Genomic DNA, 20569 nt, shown 5'->3' with positions numbered 1-20569 from the left:
TGTAAATAAAGTTTTATTGGGACCTAGATAGACTCATTTGTTTACATATTTTCTGTAGCTGCTTTTATGCTCCAACAGTCGAATTGAAAGGCTGAGACAGAGACCAGAAGGCCCACAAAACCTAAAATATTTACTATCTGATCCTTTACAGAAAAAGTTCGACAACTCCTAGATAACATCATACAAGTTAATAAATGCTGGTTAAAAAATAAATATTTTGCTTTTAGCCAAAAGGCCAAAGCTGTGATGGTGAAATTTGGAGTTGCTGGCGGTGATTTGGAGGGATTTGAGGGGCACAGGGCATGCTCCAGGGGTCCCTAAAATGCCCCGCATAGGCCACGGTAACATCACAATTTTTTTCCTTTATTAAGATGTTTACACCCAGTGCCACCTCTGATTTTTACAGCAAGCTTGTGGGGCAAGAGATCAAGGATTATCCCTCCCCATGTCATAGCAGGGGAGGGGAGCCTGGAGCAGCGGCGGGGCTTGGGCTAGGATGCACAGGGTGATGGGACCCAGTAGGAACTGGAACCCGGGCCAGTTCTCGCTTCTCTGCTCTTCATTTTCTCGCGGTGTCCTCACGCCAGGGAAAGGGCTCTTGCCCCCCAGTTACCTGGTGTGGCACAAACCCTCATGCTGCCTTGGCTTTCAGAGGCAGGGAAAGAGGCACACACGACAGAGGCAGCGTCACGGTGACAGTCCCTTATGTGGGTTTGACCTCGGTTTCTTCCCGTCCCGGTTCCAGCTTTTGGCCTGGGTGACCTTCCCAACATGCTGGGCCTGGTGGGGGACCGGCTGGGAGAAGCAGAGCGGAAGCGGCGACATGCCAAGCCGGGCAGCTACAGCATGGAGGTGCTGCTGGCGGTGGACGACTCGGTGGTGCGCTTCCACGGGAAGGAGCACGTGCAGAACTACGTCCTCACCCTCATGAACATCGTGAGTGTCCCCGAGTCCCGGGGCTGGGGGCAGGGGCTGGGGTGGGGGCCACCGGCGCTGGTCTGATGGACAGTTTCTCCCGGGCCTGGTGTTTTCTGGGCAGACCCGGGGAAGTCACTGCCTGCTCCTTAGTCCAGAGGGACAGCGGTTTCCGCGGTGAGATGGGCCTGAGCAGGCATGACGTCCATCCCAGGCCGCAGCCTGGTCTCAGCTGTGCATGCCTGTGCTGAGGTGCCTACAGGCAAACCAGAGCCCGTGGCCAGTGGCTTCTGGGCTTGGACACATTCAGAGCCCGGGTCAGGCATGGCTGGGGGCCTCACTTGCCTTAGAGTTGAAGGGACTTCCCTGAGATTCATCATCTGGAGAAAATGCCCAATCCTAGGCTGGGGAGACTGGCTAGTGAGCTGTCAATCTGCTAGGGGGGATCCGAGGCCCCCAGTGTGGGCCTTGGGTGTTCACAGAGATCAGACGGGCAGGGAAAATGAGGGTCATGGGCAAATTTTGAGACTGTGAAGCAGAGAGGCCATGCACTGTCCAACGTGGGTGGTCACTGCTCAGCTGCCACGGGAGGCTCTCACGCCGAGATGCAGGGCTCTTGTCACAGAAAGGCCAGTTTTTTAAAGAAAAGTCAGAAATGCAGACAGTTTTGTTTTTTTAAAAAACTTTTTATATGGAAAATTTAAATTGAGGTATCTAAGTGAAACGCCCAATTTTTAAAAATGCTAAAATAAAAAAACCCACTGAGAATGCTGAATAAAACCTATTTACAACACCACATTTGGCCTGTGGGCTATAGTTGGGTACCTCTGACCTAAAGGGGCAGAGATGAGGGAGACCAGGGGAAAGGAGGGTGAAAGCGTCAGGGGTGGGCTTGCACTGTTTCTCTTCCGGCAAGAGGCCTTTGTCAGAGGCGCCTGCGGCTGTGGCTCTGGGAGGATGGGGACCGGTCTAGGCGCAAGCGGGACCTACGGTGGGAACTGCTCAGGCCTCGGCCGGATGCTGGGGAGACGGGGCAGGACCGCAGGCCCTCCTTTATGAAGCCAGGTGGAGGGGTGACGTGGGGGTCAGGCCCCAGCTCAGAATACTAGGGTGCTGTGGAGTTCAGGCAGGAGGAGGCAAGTACCCCATCAGCCGGAGACAACAGGGCAGGGCCTTCACCTTGGAGTCTGCAGGGGACCCAGCTCGACGGCTTATCATAAACATTTATCCAGAATGTAAGAGCTGAAGGAAAACATATATACATGGTGGGACCTCTTTATTTTTTATTTTATTTAAAAAATTTTTTTATTGGAGTATAGTTGATTTACAATGTTGTGTTAGTTTCAGGTGTACAGCAAAGTGAATCAGTTATACGTGTACATATATCCACTGTTTTTTAGATTCTTTTCCCACATAGGCCATCACAGAGTATTGAGTAGAGTTCCCTGTGCTATACAGTAGGTCCTTATTAGTTATCTATTTTATATATAGTAGTGTGTATATGTCAATCCCATTCTCCCAGTTTATCCCTCCCTCCCCCTTCCCGCCTGGTAACCATAAGTTTGTTTTCTACATATGTGACTCAATTTCTGTTTTGTAAATAAGTTCATTTGTACCAGGTGGGGCCTCTTTAGAAAGCCAAAGTTTCCAGCCCCTGCATGGGCCTCCACTGGCCTTAAGGTTAGGGTCCTCTCACCTGAGGCCTGTAAGAAAGTTGGCTGGCTGCATTCTCACGCAGACCAAAAGGTGACTGCAGCGGGGCCAGGGCTGCGATAGGATCAACTTACACTCAGTCTAACATGGAAGGTTCTTGGAGGCTGTGACGGACGTGCAGCCAATCACAATGATCACAGTAATGCGTGGGGAGGAACGTTAGTGGATTGGTCAAGAGCGTGGGCTTTGAAATCAACCAGTCTGGCTCTGCCCCTTCCTGTCTTTTGACCTTGGGGGCAAGTCAAAACCCCAAAACACCAACCCTCTCGAGTGTCCCTTTTTTGGGGACTTCAGGTCTTATCTGCGGCATGTGGGTTCTTTCATTGCGGCGCGTGGACTTCTGTCTAGTTGTGGTGCGTGGGCTCTAGAGCACATGGGGTCTGTAGTTTGCGGCACGCGGGCTCTCTAGTTGATGCGCACGGGCTTAGTTGCCCCGTGGCATGTGGGATCTTAGTTCCCCGACCAGGGATTGAACCTGCGTCCCCTGCATTGGAAGGTGGATTCTTTACCACTGGACCACCAGGGAAGTCCCTCCCCACTTTTAAAACAGCATTACCTGGGGACTTCCCTGGTGGTCCAGTGGTTGGGACTTCACTTTCCAGTGCAGGTGGTGTGGGTTCGATCCCTGGTCAGGGAGCTAAGATCCCACATGACTCGTGGCCAAAAAACCAAAACGTAAAACAGAAGCAATATTGTAACAAACTCAATAAAGACTTTAAAAATGGTCCACGTTAAAAACAAAAACACAAAAACAAAAACAAAAAACCGAAAAAACAAAATAAAACAAAAAAACCCCAGCACTACCAATACTTAACTACGCAAGGGTTTGGGGAGATTAAATGAGGCGCATAGCACATAACATGGTACCTCGCATGGCATAAGCTCCCAGTAAGTGGTTGGTGATAATAATATGGCTTTCATGAGGGAAGTGGTAACACATTTCTGGGAACTAAACAGTTGATGAGCAGAAGTGTCAACTCCATGGTCATGCCAATCCCCCTGGCAACATTTGTGGGAAAATAAAATAGCATGATGCTGCCTGTGCTGTCTGGGGCCCATAATCCAGCCACACGGGAGGCGAGGTGGCTCTTAGGAGGGCATGCAGCCAGCCCCTTGTAAGCTGTGTGACCTTAGGCAAGGGACCTGTATTCTTTGGAATGTGTAGCTTGTAAGTGATGGAAAACGAATTCAAGCTAGGTTAAAAAAAACAGGACTAAAAGAAATAGGCCAGGTTGTGGAAGGGATGGGATGGAGCTGGCTATAAGTGTAATTGATACTAGAGGCTTACATGGACTCTGTTTTTAGGTTCCCTTCTCTCTGTGTGACATCCTAATTCTCTTTGACCAACATCTCTACAAGACAGATTCTGGCTATTAGCATCATGAAGCTCTTTTTTTTTTTTCAGTTTTTTAATTAACGTATAGTTGATTTACCATGTTGTGTTAATTTCTGCTGTACAACAAAGTGATTCAGTTATACATATGTGTACATTCTTTTTTAAATATTCTTTTCCATTGTGATTTATCATAGGATATTGAATATAGTTCTCTGTGCTAGACAGTAGAACCTTGTTGTTTATCCATTCTAGATATAAAAGCTTACATCTGCTCACCCCAACCTCCCACTTCATCCCTCCCCCAGCCCCCTCCCCCTTGGCAACCACCAGTCTGTTCTCTATGTCCGTGATTCTGATTCTGTTTCTGTTTCATAGATAGGTTCATTTGTGCCATATTTTAGATTCCACATATAAGAGATATCATATGGTATTTGTCTTTCTCTTTCTGACTTACTTCACTTAGTATGATCATCTCTAGTTGTATCCATGTTGCTGCAAATGGCATTATTTCGTTCTTTTTTATGGCTGAGTAGTATTCCATTGTATATATGTACCACATCTTCTTTATCCATTCATCTATCCATGGACATTTAGGTTGTTTCCATGTCTTGGCTATTGTGAATAGTGCTGGTATAAACATAGGGGTACCTGTATCTTTTTGAATTAGAGTTTTGTCTGGTTATATGCTCAAGAGAGGTATTGCTGGATCATATGGTAGCACTATTTTTAGTTTTCTGAGGAACCTCCATACTGTTTTCCACAGTGGCTGCACCAACTTACATTCCCACGAACAGTGTAGGAGGGTTCCCTTTTCTCCACACCCTCTCCAGCATTTATTGTTTTGTAGACTTTTAAAAAAATTTTATTTATTTTATTTATTTTTGGCTGCATTGGGTCTTCGTTGCTGCAGTCAGGCTTTCTCTAGTTGCGGCAAGCGGGGGCTACTCTTTGTTGCAGTGCGCGGGCTTCTCATTGTGGTGGCTTCTCCTGTTGCGGAGCACGAGCTCTAGGCGCGCGGGCTTCAGTAGTTGTGGCGCGTGGGCTTTAGAGCGCAAGCTTAGTAGTTGTGGTGCACAGGCCTAGCTGCTCTGCAGCATGTGGGATCTTCCCGGGCCAGAGATTGAACCCATGTCCCCTGCATTGGCAGGTGGATTCCTAACCACTGCACCACCAGGAAAGCCCTGTAGACTTTTTAATCATGGCCATTCTGACCAGTGTAAGGTGGTGCCTCATGGTAGTTTTGATTTGCATTTCTCAAATAATTAGTGATGTTGAGCATCTTTTCAGTGAAGCTGACTCTTATTTTGCCATAGCTCCCTGGCCAGAGACAAAAGAAGTTTCCCCTGGAGTTCCCAGGCAAAAGTTCCTGGGGCTGGACTCTGATTGGTCTAAGTTTGGGTCACATGACCACACTTTGGACCAATCACTATATGTTGGAGAAGGAGATAGAGTTTCCCAAAGGAGGAGAGGGACTGGACATAGGCATGGTCACTGGAGAAGTTGTTCTGAGCTCACCAGACACCCCAGTCTGTGTCTGTTACACTATTTAATCCCTGAGAGCCTCCGTTTTTCAAAATAGTGTCTGCTGTTGGGTTGAATATGTGTTAAGTATTTAGCACACACCTGGCACATAGAGAGTACTCAAGCAATGTGTTCTGCGTTCTTATAGCTGTATTGTCTTTGTGTGTGTGTATATGTGGTTCTTTGTCTAAGTCTCTGAAGGTGGGGTCCTTGAGGGTGAGAACTTTGACTTAGGCTTTTTTGAAACCCGACAGCACACAGCATAGGTGTCTAGTACAACACCTGATAGGTGATCGGTAAATGTGGAAGTGAATGGTGTCTATGGGAGAAGCAGGGAGCCAGCATGGGAAAAGGGGAAAACAGCAGATTTCTGTCTACAATGCCAGCATTAAGAGAAGGGCAGGGGTAGAAATCAGCTCCAACTACAGGAGCCCCAGGGAGGGGACGGGTGCCAGAAAGTCTGCCCCTTGCCACCTCTTTGTTTGGATACTAATTCTTTTATCCCTGAAGTAGCATGTGGTTTGCCACTCAAAAAGCAGAGGCTTGGGGCATCCCTGGTGGCGCAGTGGTTGGGAGTCTGCCTGCCAATGCGGGGGACACGGGTTCGAGCCCTGGTCTGGGAGGATCCCACGTGCCGCGGAGCGGCTGGGCCCGTGAGCTGCAATTACTGAGCCTGCGCGTCTGGAGCCTGTGCTCCACAACAGGAGAGGCCGCGACAGTGAGAGGCCCGCGCACCGCGATGAAGAGTGGTCCCCACTTGCCGCAGCTACAGAAAGCCCTCACACAGAAACGAAGACCCAACACAGCCATAAATAAATAAATAAATAAATAAATAAATAAATAAATAAATAAATAAATAAAAAAGCAAAGGCTACCATGTGCAGCCGTTTGAGAAAGAGAGGGAGGGAGGGCGGGTGACTCTGCCTGTGAACACACGCATCTCACTGGAACACTTGACCACCCACCCAGACTCTATAAATTGCTAGCCCAACCTAAGACCACATAGCTGAGTACTAATCCCATTAATGGCAGAGCCAGGTTGGCCCCTGGAGCCAGCAGGTGGAGAACAGAAGGGAGAGCGGGACGGGGGCAGGGGGCAGGGGAGACCTTAGGAAGAGCTCGGTGCTGGGACCCTCGGTCCTGGATCCTGAAGACCCCAGGAGTGTGAGCTGGGCTCTGTTCACAGCCCCAGAGTTTGCTAAAAGGTAATTCTCAGAAAAAGGTAAAATCATGACTCTTCGCACAGAAATAAAAGCGGGCGTTGTGTTAAAGATTTTACTCTACTCACTGCTCAGGGAGGGAACCAGACAGATGTTACAAGCCATTCAAAAGAGAACCCAAAGAACAGAGACATTTATAGATCAGGAATTTTGAAACGAAAACGTGCAAATAGAGACAAAATTGGCTTTTTCACAGGGTGGAAGGGAAGACAGAATTTACATGTCTGCAGACAAGAGTTTTGCATTGCTATCAGTTACCTAACACTGCTGTCAGTTGTGAAGTAGCTTCTGTGGCATCAGATTCAGATAAGGCCAATAGGTGTGCTGTGGACAGTGCATAGTTTTCATGGAAGTACACATTTTTATTCCCTGAGTTTGCGGCCTGGACTGGGTCGCAGGTAGAGAGCCCTTTCCATGGACGGCGGGGAGTCTGGTGGCGCACCTGACTTACGGGCTGCGTCCTCCCTCCTGGAGCTAGAGGAGTGGCAGATTCCCTCAGGACACAAGGGCACACCCTGGATTCTGGCTGTGTGACAGGACTAAGCAACCAAATGGTGGGACCTTCCCCCCCATACCTCCCCAAGAGCTGACCTGCCAACGCCCCTCCCTTTCTGGATTCTGGTTGGGGAGTAGGGTGTGGAGAGAAGGCCTAGAGTTAGGAGTGCTTGAGAGTGGGTAGTCTGAGGAAGACCATAGAGCTCTCTTTTCCTGGGCCACGTGCTCCATTCTCTCTCGCATCTCTCAGAGAAAGCTTCCTGTCTGGAAGCATTAAGGATTGTGTTGCTCGGCTTCTCTTTAAATGTCTCTTGGTTGGACTGAAGTGTGAGCACGGCAGCAGGTCCTGGAAGGGTAGAACAGACTTGCTGGAGCCCCACTCCCCAGCTGGCCTCAACCCCAGTCTGAGCTGTCATTCATTCATTTGTTCAGAGCCAGGTGCTACGCTGCCTCAGTGGGCCTCCCCTATGCTAGGCATTTGGCAAGATGGGGGTGGGTGTGATCTGGGCTCTTATGGTCATAAGTGACAGAGACCCAGCTCACACTAGCTTAAGCCAAAGAAGGGATTTATGGGACAGGGCAGCTCCAGGGACTCGGGCCTCAGGTCCATTAGGATGCTATCTCCTCCCTCTCCTCCCTCTCCTCCCTGCTTGTCTGCTTGGTGATATAAGCCAGCAGGAGCCAGGCTTTCTCTCCGTGGCAGGAAGGAGGACCACTGGCAACCCCAGATTCTCACACTTCCTGCTCTTAGGACCCAAAGGCAAAGGGATCCTTTCTGCCCTCCTAGGGAGGATTAGCCTGGGTTGGGTCACATGGTCATCCCGGACTAATTGCTGTGATTGGAGCGTTGGCTTGGGCCCCCAGGTCTACTGCTGCGAATGCAGTCAGGTGGAGCAGTATCTCTTCCTAGAAATCAAGCAGTGAAGCATGCAGAGAGAAGAATAGCTTCCACAGTGGAGGGCTCAGATAGAGTGGAAAATGTATGTAGTCCCTTCCCTCAGAGCACGTAAACTGTTGTATGTCCACAAACAATTGCAAATTGGGGACTTTCCTGGTGGTCCAGTGGTTAGGACTCCACACTTCCACTGCAGGGGGCCCAGGTTCGATCCCTGGTCGGGGAACTAAGATCCTGCATGCTGTACGGCACGGCCAAAAAAAAATAAATTAAAAATAAAAATAAATAAATAAATAAGACACCATAGTGAAAGCCTTCATTTATTCATTAAAAATACATTAAAAAGACAATTGCAAATTACATAATTTTAGAAGTCATTAGAATCATTTTTGAGCAACCACCGGGAGCCAGGCTCTTTATAAACGTGACCTCGTTTACTCAAGTCTCCCAATAACCCTGTGAGAGGTCTGAGTATCCCTGATGTCCTTACACAGAAACCGAGGCGCAGAGAGCTGGCTGTAACTTTTTGGTCTCCCATCTGGTCGGGTACGGGGCTGAGATCTGAGTGACTCTCTGTCCACTTCAGACCCACCCTCTTCCCACGGCCTCTGCAGAGGTCTGTAGCCTCAGCCAAGTGGTGCTGTCCATGGCTGGTGACCCAGATGTCAGGGAAGAAACAACTTTTCCTCTACCCTCTTAGGTTCAGTACCTGGAGACATGCAATTTAAACTGACAAAAGACAGATTAGCAAGAGAAAAAGAAAGTTCGTTTACGTGTGCAATGTGCATGTCCATGCAAGTGCTCAGTGATGAGTAACTCACAAAAGGGTGGTTAGAATTTGGGGCTTATATGCCTAACTTAATAAATGGACGAGAGAGGAGAGGAGGCTCTATGGGAAGGGCAAATAGGTTTCTTTAGGAAAGATAAATGGGCTTTAGGAGAACAACTGGGAAATAAGAAAGTTTGTGATAATATATGTTTATGCAGGTGCAAGTGGGCTTTCTGCCTTTTTTTTTTTTTTTTTTTTAATGACCATGAAATTCCCCTGGGGAGGGGATTTATAGTAGCTCATTTTCCCAGAAGTTGCTGCTTTGTCAGAGGAGGGAATTTCTGAGATGGTTTCTTTCTGCATCTGTTGAATCTCAAATGTCTTCAGCTTAAAATAATATTTATACCAACTCTGCAGTTCTGAGTGGGTCCCCACACAGGCCAGGAGTGGGACCCCGGGAGTGACCCCAGGAAGTGAGTGATTATATGTGTGTGTGTCCTGGAGGGACCAGGGCCCTGTGCCAGTCCCTGAGGTCCCCGCTTAGGGTAGAAACCCACATGTTGTGGGTTCTGCGCCACTGTGTGCCCTTGGCAAGGCCCCTACGGGACACACACCACTGAAGACCGTGCCAGGAGGGCCTGCTTTGGAGGCCTATTTCCATAGTCTTGGTTCTACCTTCCTTCTCACAACCTACCAGAAAGTAGGTGAGGAGGAGAGTAAATGTCTTCTCAGAGGTTCTGGAGGGCTGTTTGAGGCTGGTTCCTTGCTCACTGCTGCCTTGCCCTTGTGGGTGTGGGAACAGAGGTGTGCAGCTGAGACAGAGCTTCCCTCGAGGGCCTGTTCCTCTGGGGAAGAGAGGCTCACAGCACTGAGATGGGCCACGCCTAAGGAGCTGCTGCCTTGCAAACCTGCGGCTGCCCCGGGGGGAAAGTGAGGGTTTGGGGTTCTGACTTTCCCAGGTGCAGTGGACAGCCAGCCAGAGTTCCTCCTGTGGCAGTGAGTGGAGGGGCTGCCGACAACCTCTCCCTCCCAGGGGACCAGCAGCACATCCTGTCCATTGTGTGGGAACTTGTATTTGGTTGGAATGCTTGAAGCGCTAATTCCCTTAGGGATTTCATGAAACCGGTAAAAAGGGTGTCCCTTTGCTCTTCCCTCGCAGCACCTGCCTGCCTGTGACCGTTTCTGATCCCGGTTTCCGGGGCCAGGGCTGGCCTGGTGGGATCAGAGAGAGATCTGGTTCCCAGGATGGATGGTCTCATTGTGCTAACCCAGGGAGGAGGGGACAAAGCCCTTAGAGGAACTCGGAATGATCTGATCAGGCCATCAGGCCCCAGTCACTGCAGCTCTCAGGGGCATCTTGCCTCTCACTTTACTTTTGCATTAACCTGGGCATGTGCTATAAATATTCATGCAGCTCCAGATGGTGGGCAAGGACTCCTCCTCAGCTCTCCCTCACATGCTGCTGGGCCCTGGATGGACTTGGCTTTCCAGGCTGTTCCTCGCTTTACCCATCTGTAGTGGGTCTCTTTCCTTAAGGCTTCTTCAAATCTCAGGGCAAGGGAACCATTTAAAAATTTTTTTTATTGGAGTATAGTTGATTTACAATGTTGTGTTAGTTCCAGGTGTACAGCAAAGTGAATCAGTTATACATATACATATATTCATTCTTTTTCAGACTCTTTTCCCATATAGGTTATTACAGAATATTGAGTAGAGTTCCCTGTGCTATACAGTAGGTCCTTGTTGGTTATCTATTTTATATATAGTAGTGTGTGTATGTTAATCCCAAGCTCCTAATTTATCCCTCCACTCCATGTTTCTCCTTTGGTAACCATAAGTTTGTTTTTGAAATCTGTGAGTCTATTTCTATTTTATAAATAAGTTCATATACATCATTTTTTAAAACTAGATTCCACATGAGTGATATCATATGATATTTGTCTTTCTCTTTCTGACTTCACTTAGTATGATAATCTCTGGGTCCATCCATGTTGCTGCAAATAGCATTTTTCCATTCTTTTTTATGGTTGAGTAATATTTCATTGTATATATGTACCACATCTTCCGTATCCATTTCTCTGTCAGTGGACATTTAGGTTGCTTCCATGACCTGGCTATTGTACATAGTGCTGCAATGAACATTGGGGTGCATGTATCTTTTTGAATTATGGTTTTCTTCAGACATATGCCCAGGAGTGGGATTGCTGGGTCATATGGTAGTTCTGTTTTTAGTTTTTTAAGGAACCTCCATACTGTTCTCCATAGTAGTTGTACCACTTTACATTCCCACCAACAGTATAAGAGGGTTCCCTTTTCTCCACACCCTCTCCAGCATTTATTGTTTGTAGACTTTTTGATGATAGCCATTCTGACCTATGTGAGGTGATACCTCATTGTAGTTTTGATTTGCATTTCTCTGATAATTAGTGATGTTGAGCATCTTTTCATGTGCTTTTTGGCCATCTGTATGTCTTCTTTGGAGAAATGTCTATTTACTTATTTATTTTTTATTTTTATTTTTTTGGCCACACTGCACGGCTTGCAAGACCTTAGTTCCCCGACCAGGGATTGAACCTTTAGCCCCTGCAGTGGAAGTATGGAGTCCTAACCACTGTACCACCAGGGAATTCCCAAGGAATGTCTATTTAGATCTTCTGCCCATTTTTTGATTGAGTTGTTTGTTTTTTTCTGACATAGAGCTGCATGAGCTGTTTGTATATTTTGAAGATTAATCCCTTGTCGGTTGCTTTGTTTGCAAATATTTTCTCCCATTCTGTGGGTTGTCTTTTTGTTTAGTTTATGGTTTCCTTGCTGTGCAAAAGCTTTTAAGTTAAATTAGGTCCCATTTGTTTATTTTTATTTTTATTTTCATTACTCTAGGAGGTGGATCAAAAAAGATATTGCTGTGATTTATGTCAAAGAGTGTTCTGCCTATGTTTTCCTCTAAGAGTTGTATAGTGTCTGGCCTTACATTTAGGTCTTTGATCCATTTTGAGTTTATTTTTGTGTATGGTGTTAGAGAATGTTCTTTTTTTTTTAATTTAATTAATTAATTTATTTATTTTTGGCTGTGTTGGGTCCTCATTGCTGCACACGGGCCCCGTCCACTTGTGGTGAGTGGGGGCCACTCTTCGTCTTGGTGCGCGGGCTTCTCATTGTGGTGGCCTCTCACATTGCGGAGCATGGGCTCCAGGAGTGTGGGCTTCAGTAGTTGTGGCTTGTGGGCTCCAGAGCGCAGGTCCAGCAGCTGTGGCGCATGGGCTCAGCTGCTCTGTGGCATGTGGGATCCTCCCGGACCAGGGATCGAACCTGTGTCCCCTGCATTGGCAGGCAGACTCCAAACTACTGCACCACCAGGGAAACCCAGAGAATGTTCTAATTTCATTCTTTTACATGTATCTGTCCAGTTTTCCCAGCACCACTTATTGAAGAGACTGTCTTTTCTCCATTGTATATTCTTGCCTCCTTTGTCATAGATTGACCTTAGGTGTGTGTGTTTATTTCTGGGTTTTCTATCCTGTTCCATCGATCTATATTTCTGTTTTTGTGCCAGTACCATATTGTTTTGATGACTGTAGCTTTGTAGTATAGTCTGAAGTCAGGGAGCCAGATTCCTCCAGCTCCCTTTTTCTTTCTCAGGATTGCTTTGGCCAAGGGAAACATTTGAAACATAAGGGGCAATTTTCAGCATTTAGTGAGTGCCTGGTGTGTACCTAGTATGACAGACAGACTCCTGTTCTAGGGGACCTTTGAGGGCAGTGCTGAAGGAGGCGGTCAGTATTCCTGTGGACTCGGGGAGAGAGGAGAGCTTTCTGGAGGAGGTTGGTGCTGAGCTAACCTTGGCAGGGAGGGGTGGCAAGGTGAAGAGCATACCGGCCAAGCGTGGTGACAGCCGGGCAGCACAGCCCTGGTGTGCAAGGGAGGTGACAGAGGCCTGCAGAGAACTCTCAGTAGTATAGCTGTGGCAGGATGGTCCATCAGGCAGTAGCGTGGGCTCTTGAGTGGAGAGAACGCATGAAGAACATTGCCTGATGGTGGCACCCAGGTGGATTGAGGGCAGGAGAGGATGGATGCCAGAGGCCAGCTGAGGCTGTGATGGGACAGCAGAAAGACCCAGGATGCGGGGACTCCGAGCTATCCTGAATATCTCAAATATCACAGTGTCATTCCAGTACCTACCGCATGTCAGGCACAGAGCTGAGGACTTTACAGGCAGGCTCTTTGAATCCTCACTGCTGCCTTATGCAGGCAACGTTCTGCGGCTCTGAGAAGCTAAGTGGCTTGCTCAGAATCTACACAGCTAACAAGTGGCAGAGCTGGGATTCGAACTCATACCTGTCTGATTCCAAAGTTTTCACTTTCCTTCCACTACTGCTGTGGCAGAACTTGAGGAGGGAGAAGCAGGGTCGCCGGACTCCCGGCCCGGGAGGTGGGAAGAACGTTGCTCCTTTGCAGAAGGAGCCTCTTCCTGAGATGGGTCTCCCTAGCAGAGTCAGGATCCTGAAGCTTCACCCTCGGGCACGTTTCCTGCTCTTGGCTCCTGGCTGTGGCCAGGCCTGCTGGTGCCGGCAGGAGCCCTCTCCTTGTCTGGGGTGACGCACCAAATCTTCTCTGGGATGAAGAATCCCTTTGATGTGAGGATATGGGGATCCTCCTCAGGCCTGGAGCCAGGGCAGAGGGAGGTGAGAAGAGCAAAGAGGCCCTTTCATTGGTCCTCACCAAGCCAGCCTGCAGCCGGACCCCTCTTGGCATCCCACCTGTCTGGGTGGTAGACCCTTTGCCCACCCTGCTCCTTACCTGCCCCACTCAGCTGACACTACAAAGGTGCTGAGCACCTCTTAGATGGCCTGCTAGGAAAAGCTTGGGTCCCCTTCTAGATCCAGGAGGTTTGGCTGTCAGACCTGGACCTTGGTGGCCTCAGCCTGGGAGCGTGGCTTTCTGTTGTCACTAAACGTGTTAGATATTCATCATAACAGCTGGTTTGGAACACCACGAAAACTGCTTTCCTGCTGACAGAGTGTTGCTTTGCCAGATTTCTTCCTTTCAGGGATATGTGAGCAGTTCAGCCTCCCTGCTCGTTGGAAGGATGCAAATCCCCCTCCTCCCTCTCCTTTTGGTCCTTTCTCTTTTTTTGTCTCTCCCCTAGAAACTTTCCACTGCTTTCATGACACTCAGAGGCCACCCCCCAAAAAGGAAAAGCAAAAATTCATTTACTTTAAGGTAGTGTTTCTTAACCGGGGGCAATTTTGCTCCCCAGGGGACACTTGGGAAGGTTTGGAGATATATCTTGGTTGTCACAGCTGGAGGGGCTGGGGTGCTTCTGGCATCTAATGGGAGGGGCTCAGGGATGCTGCCAAACACCTTCCAGGGCACAGGACGCCCCCACACGAGAGAATCATCAGTGTCAAAGCGTCCCTCGTGACCACGTGTGACCCCCGCCCTAAGGTATAAGCTCCTGAGTTCCCTGGCAGTCCAGTGGTTAGGACTCAGTGCTTTCACTGCCAAGGGCCTGGGTTCAATCCCTGGTCGGGGCACTAAGATCCCATAAGCCACATGGCATGGGCCAAACAAAGAAAAGGTATAAGCTCCTGTTGCCCCACGCAGGCGAGCCCACCGGGAAGAGAACAGGCCCGGTGCTGGGATTCCCGGCAGACATTCCTGGCAGGAGAGCCCTGATAACAAGCAGCACCCTTCGGGGGTGAAGACAGCCTGACGGCTCACCAAGGGCTCTCGTATCCGGCTTCTCCCTCGCAGGTGTGGAGGTCAGACTCCTGACTGCTTCTAGGGTGATCTCATGGGCCGCTCCTCAGCCGCCACAGTGGGAGTTATAAGTTTTAAACTGACTAGCCGTTGCTCTTGGTTGAGCGCAGGCTGTGTACCAGGCCCTGTTCCAAACGCTTGACCTCTGCCTCGCCTGCTGTCCCCAGGCCTCCACAGGCTCAGAGGAGGGTCGGCGCAGGGCGAGATCACGCGCAGAGCGCGGGTCTTTCCAGGCCTCCTCACTGCCTCTCTTCACACACAAGCAGGCTGACCTGGGCTATAACTGCTCCTGCATTTTGGAAATAGGTCACGGGGGATAAATGCTGACTATTGTGGACTCATGAAAGGAACTCTGTTGGGCTGGGAGGCCTGGCCCTGAGCACTCTGGAACCAGGCTGCACGAACAGCCTGGGTGTGAGGTGGGCTGAGTGGCCAGGCCCAGGAGGACGGCACGGGCCAGCCTGCAGGCTCTGGGAGCCCCGGGGACAGCCGCACCTGAAGACGTGTGCTGCTTAGAGGCCGCTTAAGTGCCGGCCTGTAGCCCACACCAGCCCATGACTGAACTCGCGGGGAGGGGACGGAGTAGCTGAGCCTGTGGCAGCTGAGAAAGGAACCGGGAGATTCAGCGCCCTCCTCGCACCACCCAGAGAGCAGCCTCATATTCAAGATCTCACTGGTGACCTTAAAGGCAGGGCCTGCCAACGTGGCATATAAGTCAGCATGGCTCCCTGGTGAGGCCTCAGTGTCCCAGCCCAGGGCACAGCAGGGCCCAGCTCTGGCTCCTGCGTGGGTCAGCGCCCGAGGGCCTGGGGAGAGCAGGGACCCCAGGCTGTAGGCAGCAGTATATTGCGGACATACATCCGCACGTGTGCATGCAAGCACGTGTACAGTGCATGTGTTTACACACGTGCATCTACATATGCCCACATCTATCCGTGTGACATGGATACATGCACATGTGCACACACAGATGAGTTCAGATGTGTGTGAACACATATTTACCACATTTCATGAAATCTAAGACCCCATCAATCGTCAGATGCTCCGTTATTTCACGGACTCGAGAAAGAGAAAAAATGCTACCGATTAAATTCTGATATGATGTTTTCTTATCACTTAGCATTTGTATTTGTACTTATTGGAAGAGCTCTTTAGCCTTGTTTAGGCTTAGATTTTGATCATATATTACTCTTGTATGTACACAGATGTGACAAAGTGGGGAACTAAGGTATTCCCATAACTTCCTCACATTCAGAATATTACTTGTCCAAATCACTTTCAGCACAGAGTCATCAAAATCTGTGCTTTTCCACACAGTATTGTCCCCTGTGCCATCAGGAGCCTGGGTGATGATGCAGGAACGCTCCTCTCTTCCTCTGGGGTGTCATCCAATCCAGACACCCATTCTGCAAGCTTCCATGCGGTGCCTTCTTGATCCTTCCTGAAGGTGGCAGTGGAGGTTTTTAGACACCCATGATTCACATTCCTTCCTCAGATAGTCCCTAAATGGTTCATTGCCTGAAATGTGGAGAGATTGCGGTATCCTGTGAAGCCACCAGGAATAACAAGAGGGTCTTGTTTGCACAGGCAGTGGCAACACACCTGAACTGCCACCTGGCCTCCTGCAATCATAAACAAGGGGAAGGAAGAGCGTCCTGGCCTCATGAGATGCAGGGTGCATTGGAGCGCCTGGTCTGCAGAGTCGCCGTGTGCCATGTTGCTAGAAGGGTCAGGGATTGGAGACAGTAGGACTGGCCCCAGAGCCCAGTATTGAGAAAGGGCTGGAGAAGTCATTGTAGCCATTCCCCGACCTTCAAGCAATGCTGCCCGCATTCTGTTCAGGTTCAGAGGCACTGAGTGACCAGGGAAGGCACGTGAGTGGAGGCTGCGCTTGAACGCCAGCTGTGGTTGCTGTCTCTAGACGAGCGCTTCCATCACTTTGGGCCAGCTTTTCTGGCCGTGAAAACAGAGATAACATACCATGCTCCTTGGAGCTCCTTAGAGGAGTGGCTGACTGTAGAGCTGGGGCAGGGAATGCCCAAGATGAGCGTCTTGTAATGTCAGAAAGTAAGGAAGTGCCCCCCCAAGACCCCCCAAGCCAAAAACGATGGGAGTGTGTTAAAAGGACAGGAGCCAACTGAAAGAGCTAAAGCTGGGACAATTTGAGCAATAAAATAAATAATGAGGTATTGGATTATGACCCAGAGTATAAAATAAATATCCACGAGTCCATATTGATAAATGAATGATTGAATACATAAATAAACGGGGAAGAAGAAACAAATCTCTGCAGAAGAATTTCAAATAAATGACGTAGGTCCTTTGCCCTCAAGGAGGTGGATTTTAACTCCCCACTCCTGAAGTGGGGGGCTGTGCATAGTGACATCCTTCTAAAGAGCAGAGCATGGAAGCCAGGGCCGGGTGGCGGGGGGAGGTGGTAACTTTACAGTGGAGGAAACTGGCAGGCAGCCTCTCTTGCAGGTGATCAAGGTCAACATCACCAGTGATGTGATGTTGGTAGCACGCACTCCTTTTATTTTTGTTTTTTTTTGGCCACGCCGCATGGCATGCGGAATCTTAGTTCCCTGACCAGGGGTCGAACCCGCACCCCCTGCAGTGGAAGCGCGGAGTCTTAACCCCTGGACCGCCAGGGAAGTCCCACAGCACGCGCTCTTGACATGATGTGATGAAGGCGCTCACCTCTGTGTTCTTCCTCCCTAAACCCATAACCTCAGTCTAACCGTGAGGAAAACAACAGACATACCCAAATTGAAGGACAGCCTGCAAAATACTTAACCAGTATTCCTCGAAACTGTTTAGGTCATCAAAACCCAGGAAAGTCTGAGGGCCATCAGAGAGGATAAACAGCCTGGAGCAGTCGAAGGAGATAGGATAACTAAATGTAATGTGCTGACCCAGATGCGATCCCGTAGCCAAAAAATGGGACAATACCCCTACATTAGGGAAATCTGAAAAAATATGGACTTTAGTAAGTACTAATGTGTCCGTATTGGTTCATGCATTGTGACAAATGTACCATGGTAATGGCAGATATTAATAACAGGGACCTCTGTACTATCCTTGCTGCTTTTCTGAAAATCTAAAGCTAAAATTGAAAGTATATTGATTAAAAAGGAAAGAAGGGCAATGACTTCCTTGCGAGCAGGTTGCTGGGAGGATTCTGTGAGGTGCTGCTGGGGGGTGTGGGCTGTGCCAGCCCTTAGGTGGCAGTGAGTACCCTCTCCTGTTTGAGTGAGGGGCGGGCTTAAGACCCCAGGGTCTGGCTTTCTCCGCGCTGCCCCTCCCTGTGGAGCCCTGCTGAACCCGGCTGGACATTCTGCTCCGTAGCCCCTCAGAAGCAACATTCCCTAGGGAGTGAGGGAACTTGGGGTTGGTGGGGGACCATTCTCTGCTGGAAGCAAGAAGGAGAAGTCCATCTTGGCTTGGTCCAGAAGGGAAGGCTGCCAGCTGCCCTCGCATGGGCTCCCCGGGGCCTAGCTCTCCCCTGCCAGCCGTGGGCTGAAGCCTGGGCATTGCTGCTGTAGGTGCCCAGATTCTGACCCTCCTTTGGGCAGGAGAACAGATTCAGAGCTCCCACCCCAGTAGACCCCCCTTCCCTTCTTCCTGCTCCCTGGGCTTGACCACAAGGCCCCCGGGAGGCCTGGCCACACAGGGTTACAGGAGAAGAGGGAAAGGGTTCTTATAACAATCCCTAACTGGCCGAGTTGCTGTTTACTGGACATGGAATCCCACTCCCCTCATCTTCTCTTCCAGGCCAGAGAAAGCCCACCCCAGCCAGCCTGCCACAGAAGCTGGTTCTGGAGAGCAGCTGTGTGTAGTGGCTAAGACTCACAGAGATCTGAGTTCAAATCCCAGCCCTCCCACTTTCCAGCTGGGTAGCCTTGGGCAAGTTACTTAACCTCTCTGAGCCTTGGATTTCTCACATATGAAACAGGAATAGGTCCTGCCTCCATAAGGTTGCGTGAGGTTGCATCAAAGCCCTCAGCACAGTGCCTGGTACATTGTAGGTGTTCAGTGACTAGCAGTCACCCTTCAACACTAGTGCTCTCTAGCCATCCTCTCGCTTCTGCTGTTTTGTCTCCCCTTGGCCAGAGGGAGTCCTGACCTGTGCTTGTTTTTCTGATACACATCCAAGAGCCATCCCAGGCCAATATGTTATGTGGAACTCTAACCTGGGTCGGGGGGTCTTGGTCTTGAACTTGGCTGAGGTTGGGGGAGCAGGGAGACCAGACACAGTGTTCTTTTCTGCCCCGTGGGTGTGTCTTGCAGCAATCATGCTTTTGCCCACAACCATGGGAAGCGATTCTTGATCTCCCCTGAGCTGGCGAGCTGACCTCACCTCTGGCATTTGGGAGACAGCCGTGGGGGGCAGAGGCTGACAGAGCCAGGCTTTGAGTGCACAGCCAGGCTGGAGCCTGTCAGGGAGCAGCTCTGTGTTTATTCCAGAGGGCTGGGGTCCTGGGTCTCTCAGGCAGCCTCATCTCCTTGCTGGGGCACCAGTTCAGGGCTGTGGGTGGAACCCATGTGCCCACGGCCTCTGTGGTTCTGCTGGACACGGCAGCCCTGTCCAGCCCCCTCCTTGGCCTGTGCAGAGTGTCAGGGTAGCTCCAGCTGAATCAAAGCCACTGAGGTCCCCACTCAAGGGCTAATAGGGGTGTGTACAGATGAGCCGGGGCCCCAGAGACAGACCAGACCCCTGGAGTGGCAGGGCCAACCCTACTTTTGCGGGGGCGGAATATGGGAGAAAATTTACTTCATTTTCATTATCCTTATTTAATATAAGAAGAGACCAGACTATCTCATTGTGGAACCCTGCTCCTATCACAGCCTCAAAACTATTCATCCATTCTCGTATTTAGGCTGCCTTCCATCTTCTTTACCTGCAGATCCTTTAGTGGGTCCGTGTGCCTGTCGCAGTTTTCTTTCACTCGATAATGTCTTTATTTCATTATGGTTCTTAAAAGATGGTTTGCTGGGTCCAGGATTCTAGGTTGATGGTTTCTTTGTCATGGTGCTTTGATGGTGTTACTTCAGGGTCTCCCTTGTTACTGTTGAAAACCTACTCCCAACGCAATGGTCCTTCCTTGGTGAGTGATCTGTCTTCTGTCTTGCTGCCTGTAAGACGTTCTCTTTGACTGACGTGAGCTTAGAGAGGAGTCCCTGGGAGTCGGTGGTGACCATCTGTCTCCAGGAATGGAGCCGATGCGCTCGATGAAACTTCAAGAGGGAGACTTGAGGCCAGTGGGGGAGGTGGGCAGGAAGGCCGAATGGGGCTCATGGCACAGAGAGCTTTCTAATGGCCGAGAGTGCCCTGTTGCTGGAGGTGTGCGGGCATGGGCTGGGAAGAAACTCCCCGTCACATGGGGATTGGCCTCAGTTACCTTGATGGCCAGTGACCTTGGGGCTGTCTTGGTGGCTCCACATGGTTCCCGCGTTCCTCGCTCCTGCATCAAGCCTCTGCCCGTCTCCAAAGGGTCAATGACCTTCTCAGTCAAGGATCGTTCTGGCTCCTCCAGTAAGACCTGCCTGACCCTCCTTCCCACAAGCACCCTCTTCCTCTCCCCTAACCCCTGGGGTGGGGCACGAGGGGTCTGCACCACAGAGATTGATACACCAGTGACCGGAAGCCTTTGGTGTCCAGATGATTTCAGAGCGCTGAGTGGTCTCTCCAGATGGTATGTCCCTTTCTGCTTGCTCAGTATTTGCATTTAGGCCCGTTACCTGGGAGTGGGAGTTGGTGTCAGGAGGCCCCACTCAATCCCCTACCTGTATTGGACACTCAGGCTCTGATTCTTCCTCCTGCTCAGAGAGCAGCAGCCCCCTTTCCAGTTCTGTGAGGACCTCCCAGTGTCCCGGCCTGGAGATGCAGTGTGGAGCAGGGGTCACTGCAGCCCTTGATGAGTGGGTTTGGCCTGCGGAGTGTG

The 20569-nt window shown here is 50.0% G+C and overlaps 1 protein-coding gene across 5 annotated transcripts in view; it reads left to right on the top strand.

Annotated features, from left to right (window-relative positions):
* The window catches only part of ADAMTS14 (ADAM metallopeptidase with thrombospondin type 1 motif 14), a 92209-nt gene that overhangs the window by 29973 nt on the left and 41667 nt on the right, over window positions 1-20569 (top strand). For all 5 annotated transcript variants that reach the window (XM_057531366.1, XM_057531362.1, XM_057531363.1 and 2 more), the window contains exon 4: window positions 746-936. In XM_057531366.1, the coding sequence (XP_057387349.1) occupies window positions 746-936 (191 nt within the window). The remainder of the gene's footprint in view (window positions 1-745; window positions 937-20569) is intronic.

This window comes from Balaenoptera acutorostrata, chromosome 16 (genome assembly GCF_949987535.1).
Source record: "Balaenoptera acutorostrata chromosome 16, mBalAcu1.1, whole genome shotgun sequence".
Taxonomy (NCBI): Eukaryota; Metazoa; Chordata; class Mammalia; order Artiodactyla; family Balaenopteridae; genus Balaenoptera; species Balaenoptera acutorostrata.
Note: the sequence above shows the minus strand (reverse complement) of the source record. Positions and strands in the feature narration are given on the sequence as shown.